We start from the raw sequence: 6132 nt of genomic DNA on the forward strand, positions 1-6132 counted from the left end.
GGAATGATTACCTAGAAACCCTAAAAGCTACAGAGAATTTTTTAAATGATTAGCCTTTTGAACAAGAATAGTGAATCAGTCTTGTAATCATTATAACAATATTACGTATCTGCTTTTTAAGGTGTTCAAAGCATTTGGATGAATAAGTGATATATCATAATTATTAAAAGACTAATTAACACTAAAAGAAATGATTAGAAATACCCAAACAACACTGAAGGATGCTACAAAATGCAGTAATAAAACAAGAACACAAGTTGGACTTGTCAGGTTTTATACAGCCACAAAGTTTTGAGAAGACAATGTTAACATTTATCTCAAGCTCACCAGCTAGTAGGCAAAACCATAAATACTATCATAGCAACTATTTGTCAGGTGCTATCTTTCAGCCACTATCATCATATACATCATCTCATTTAATGCTTACAACCAACTTAACAGGCTGATAAGCCCATTTTACAGATGAGAAGACTGAGGCTCATAATTTGTCCATCATAATCCAGCTAAACCAGTAACTGACAAGATTAGTATTTGTTCACAGATCTGATTTCAAACCACACTCTCAGCCACCAAGCCCTGGCTGTGTTCTCTGCACTCAATCCTGGTTAATTTTGGTTAACGTCATGCTTCTGTTTTAACCAAAGCCATAGTTGGGAACTCTTGACACACTGTCAGGGAGTACAGGGGCTAGGTCCAGCCCAAGTAAATGAAAGCCACTATAATTCTGTAGAGAACAAGCAGGCAACACTTGGCTGATGGGATTCCCTTCCCCCTGCAACTACCCGGGAGTAACTGGAAGTAGGTAAGACACTTAGCTGTTTATGACCTTGACAGGCAATAGGAAGTCAAGACACCTGCCAATCCTGACAGCCAAAATTCTCTCCAAGAAAAGATTCTATGGAGTTCTACTGCTAATGACTTCTTAGCAGAGACAGTTACTTTCTTACTTATTACCAGTGGCTTTATTTGTACATTTACTTACACTTCACTGACTTGCAAAATGAATTTGAGGCAGCTTAGAATAGAAAACCCAGAATCAATAAAACAATAATTAATGATAACAGCTAACAACACCGAGAATAGACATACTAAGTATACCTCTAAGGACTTTACATACAATAAATACTGTTTTTAACCTTCACAACAACGTTTTGAGTTAGGCACTATTTTTCTCATCCATGTGTAAGGCAAAAATAAACACAGAGAAGTTAAGTCTTCTCTCCACAGTTGGTCACACAGCTAGTAAGTAGAGCAACCAGGCTTTATATCCAACAATCTGATTGCACTGGTGATGTCAATCACTACATTATACTGCCTTCCTAAAGAACAAGAGTGGGTAAGGCAGATTCTGGGGTTTTAACAATCGAATGCATAGACAAGGACAGTGACTACAACTAAAAACAAAATTTCATTTGACTTTCTAGCAGCCAATCCATAAAGCAAAAAGATGAGGACCTGACCTCAGCAGGGTAACCAACTGTACGGGGTTGCCTGGGACTGAGGGGTTTCCTGGAACATGAGGCTTTCAAAGCTAACACTGAGACAGCTGGGCACCCTACTAATCAGGTTTTCTAATATTTTATTGGGCCTCAGACAATTAAAACCCTACAAAGTATTTATGCTGTTTTTCAGCCTGTGCTGACCCGTTCAGCACCTCTTACCACCATCATTAAAAATACTAAATAATTTTCACAACATTCTGCTTTGGAAAGAGGAAGGAGTTGTGAAAAAATGAAGCCCTGTTAATTGCTGGTTTTCAATCATCACTTCTATTAGTATGCTCAAGTGTCTGGATAAGAGGGAAACACAGATTCTGCATTAAATCCTGCTCTGCCATGTCTAGCTGTCCTTCAATTTTCTTTCCCAACTTTATATAGAATTACTTTCTTTAAAAAAAAAAAAAAATCCCCTAAGTCACAAGCAGAGATCCAGAGATTCGGAGAGTCGGAGGCAGCCTTGTCAGAACTTGCAGGTGACAGACAGACCAAGAACAAGTAACAAACCTGTGAAAATCAACTGTGAACCAAAACCAAAACTCACTGTCACTGAGTTGATTCTGCCCCACAGAGACCCTACAGGACAGAGGAGAACTGCCCAGTAGGGTTTCCAAGGAGCAGCTGGTGGATTCAAACGGCCGACCTTTTGGTTAGCAGTCAAGCTCTTAACCACTGCGCCATCGTGGCTCCCAATGGTTAACATCAACTCTGAAATCAATAACGAACTTTGTGAGGATGGGGACCAGGTCTTATTTATCTTTGTTTCCCCCTGCTGTCTTAACTGTAATCTTAATCTTAGTATGTCAGAGCTAAAAAAAATCCTCAACTATCATTGAGGTAGTAATGAGTAAACTGAGACCTCGAGAAAGGAAGTAAATTTTCCAATGGGAAGTGAGCTGTTCTTTATTTAGTGTGCAAAAACCCCAACCACCCCCTCTAAAGTGTATGAAAAAAAGCCAAAACCAGATCATTTAAGGGATGGGGATTTTAATGCCAATCCAGGTGGTCTGTCACAGGTCCTCATAAGACTTGTCTTTCTCTCAACTACTTCCCAGGTGTAAGGTAATACAGGAGAGAAAATGTCTTAAGAATCCCATGCAAAATAAGCGATCAACTATTCAAGTGGAAAAGACAAAACAACTTTAGGGAGAGAAGCAAAGTTCTGTTAAGATATGTTGAAAATTTCAGAAAAACTGAACAAATTTTAGACTAAACATTAGAGGGATATGTTCCAGCCAATTTAAGTTTCTATTTAGACTAAGGGCCATTTAAAAAAATATAACAGAAATAGAACATGACTGCCTTCAACCAAGATACCTGAACATCTACTATGGATCAATCACTGTAGTAGGGTACCTGGCATACAAAACAACAGTATGGTCTCTAGCAAGTAATCGCACCGCCAAGGAAGAGGTGATCCAGCATCTTGACTATGAACATCTTCATACAAATACTCAAAATGCCAAGAGATGATAGAAAAGTTCCAATGAAAATCTCCAAGCATGAAACATAATTTCTCTTCTCAGTGCAAAACTGATCCATCCATCAATCAGTCAGCAATTCTGAGTATCTATTACCCACTCAGAAGCATAATTCCTGCCTTTAAGTAGCAAACAATGTAGTTGAGAGGATAAGATATATATAAACAAAAATAATAATGGAGATGGCAAGAGGTAAATGCCAAGTGACTAGGAGTGTCGTGTTGGGGCACAATCTGGATTGGGGTGGTAGAAGAAATTCCATAGAAGTGGAGGAACCTGAACTAGTCTTGATGCATTTGAAGAACAGAGCATAAATGTGTCTCAGCTGTGAGTAACAGAGAAGGCAATGGCACTGAGATGGAAAGGCCCAGGGTGTACTCAGGTGACAGCAAGCAGACCCGTGTGGATGAGGTAAAGGGTTTAGGTGATGATGGTAAAGCTGGAGCCAGACAGGGAAGGTCCCTCTATTCAAGGCCAGGAGTATGGTAAAAGGGCTTCACAGCCGTCTAGGCTAACACTGCAAACCTGATTTTTCATGGCTAGGTCTAAGAAGATCAGATCTAAGGTTACGTGATTTTTAAAATATCTTTGTGCATTCACTGTTCACCAGTGGAATCTTATGGACAAGAACAAGTAAGCAGGTGTCTGTAGACCTGAAGACTAGGCTAAGGCTCCCCATCAGTCATTTTCCAAGGAATCTGGGGCAAAGCATACTGTCTTTTGCCTGACTGGAAACAGGAACCACCAAGTTCTTTGTGATTTTTTTAATACAAAATGTCACAGCAGTGCAAAACAGAGTTGAAGTCTAACTTGCACATGTTTCATAACATATCTGAAGAAAAAGAAATGCATGGTAACATAAAAATAAAAGAACATTTAAAATGAACACATATTTATTGTTCAGAAAAAAGTCATTTTAACAAAGAAAAATCTCATTCACCTTAAAAACCTTTCCTTAGAATCATTAATGAGTAATCTTTTATAATCATGAATAATTCTGATTCAAAGAAAGTATAAAAATTGTTAGAAATAGTTTAGCACTAACCAATTGCAATGATTTTTTGCTTTTGCTCAAGTATGTTGTTTTATTATGGCCACTCTGCAGAAATCTTATTATAGGTGATGGACTGACTCTACAGAATATCCTTGCAAAGCAACATCCTAGTGTTTACCCAAACATCCACACAGTGAAGGGAAAGACCCTTTTGTTTGGTTAGTGTTTCTAAATTTGAGGGGGTATTGTGTGTGTTTGCGGTAGGGGGGCTCTCCTATTTTTTAAATGGTCAAATAAGAAAATTAATTAAAAAAAGAGCTTGTGACTTGGACATGCCCTGAGTTCAATTCTGCCAGGAGTGGCAAAAACAGTCAACAGAGCTTTAACCTCCTTTCTATCTTGACTATACAATAGTTTTCAAAGAGGTTTAGTCCTACTATGAAAGACCCATGTTAGACATTGGAAGGGTCTAATAGAGAATGAGCACCAGGCCTTGAATAAACAAGGGGGATGGTGACCTTTTGCCCCCTTGGGCGGAAAGCCCAGCATATCCTGTAGCAGAGGACCAGAAAAGAGTTGGTGTGCAACCAGGTGCTACGGAATCCTTGCCTCTGGATTTCTCCCACACTTTGTTCCTTAAACAATTTAAACCTCAACATGACTTAGGGAGTGAGAAAAAGTACAATTCTTGGAACCAACTGCTCCACTGTCCCTTAATCCTTTGTTCCCCTTATTCTTCAAGTCCTGCAGCATGCAGCACACGTTCCACTAGCAACAGGCAAGACAATGGATTCAGCAATGGCTGGACAATTAGTCCCAATTAGGCCTATTTCCCAGCTGAATGTAAAGGGGTAGTCGACTGAGGTATTGGGGGGGGTGCGGGGGGAGGAAAAAAAAACTACAGCTATGTTAAAGAAATATTTCATTATGGAGGCAAGTAACACGATGTAAAGCAAACTGGGCTGGGGATCAGGAGACTCTGCCGAAACGCACTATGTGGCGTTAGGCGTATACCTGAACTTCTCCGTTCTTAGCCACAAAATGTGGACAGCCTATTCCACCGTACCTCAGAGACTCTGAACATCTAATGTCAAACTGTCGTTAAAAGTGCTCTGAAAATGTGAAATGTTACACAGAGATAGGGGATTACTCCTAAGCCGTAGCTGGAACCACAGATAGCCGTCTGTGTTGCAAACGGTGTCATTTTTATTCTCCTTGGCAGAAGCCACTAATGAATGCTTTTCTTTATTTTATTTTCTTGAGCGTTAATTATTTTAAGGTCATGAGCAATACTTACATATGTACGTGTGGCGGCTGGAATCTGCTCTGGTTGATGTTGTAGTGCGTGAAGGCCTGGGTGGGGTTTGAGCTGTACTCATCCACCGTTATGGTAACTTTGCCTTGAGAAGGAATCCCATGTGCCATCCTTCCTCCCTATAGGCATGAGCAATTCACAACTTTCCGGAGCAAAGAATGGAAGCAGGCATGGTGCGTTTCAGCCAACCTCTGAATCCAAGGATCTACTCATAAATATCACTGTGTGTTTCTGGAAAGAAAAAAATATATATACATATAAAATGAGAACGAAGAAAAAGAGGGTATTCTAAGAGACCCGAAATTTGACACGTGGACATGAAATTGGTTCTGGAAAAATCTGCATGTTTGTTATTGCTTCGTGGACACAACCATTCCCAACACTCTTCCCTGCACGCGCTTTAGAATGGACATTGCACTCTACATGACATTGCTGGCTGCTAGCAAATCATCTCAATGGCATTCAAAGTAAGATTTCCTCTTTAATTATAATTATGGCACTTAATGTGAATTACAGAAGGGGCATATCCACAGTTGCCATGGTATCTAGCTATAAATGGTTTATGCTCTAAGTGGAGAATCTTCCAAACCTTCCCTGCTAATTGGAATGTCTGGTCTCCACAAAGTTGGTGTCATATAACAATTTGAAATCACAATGCGTAAAACAGCCATATAACACCATGACAAATGTAAATTAAAAAAACTATGCTCACAACAGATACCTGTGTATAACTACGATACATACAGAATATGCACACACTACACATACACAACTGTTTCTTTCACAAGAAGCTCCCCAAATACTTAGGATACATATACAGTGCACTCAGGCCCAGAACTTTGTGGT

The 6132-nt window shown here is 39.6% G+C and overlaps 1 protein-coding gene across 1 annotated transcript in view; it reads right to left on the reverse strand.

Annotated features, from left to right (window-relative positions):
• MPPED2 (metallophosphoesterase domain containing 2) overlaps positions 1-5517 on the reverse strand; it is a 185995-nt gene extending 180478 nt beyond the window's left edge. The window contains exon 1 of the mRNA XM_004369744.2: positions 5269-5517. Within this exon, the coding sequence (XP_004369801.1) occupies positions 5269-5396 (128 nt within the window). The 5' untranslated portion in view covers positions 5397-5517. The remainder of the gene's footprint in view (positions 1-5268) is intronic.
• Positions 5518-6132: the final 615 nt, after the last annotated feature.

Source organism: Trichechus manatus, unplaced genomic scaffold (genome assembly GCF_000243295.1).
Source record: "Trichechus manatus latirostris isolate Lorelei unplaced genomic scaffold, TriManLat1.0 scaffold00006, whole genome shotgun sequence".
NCBI classification, from domain to species: Eukaryota; Metazoa; Chordata; class Mammalia; order Sirenia; family Trichechidae; genus Trichechus; species Trichechus manatus.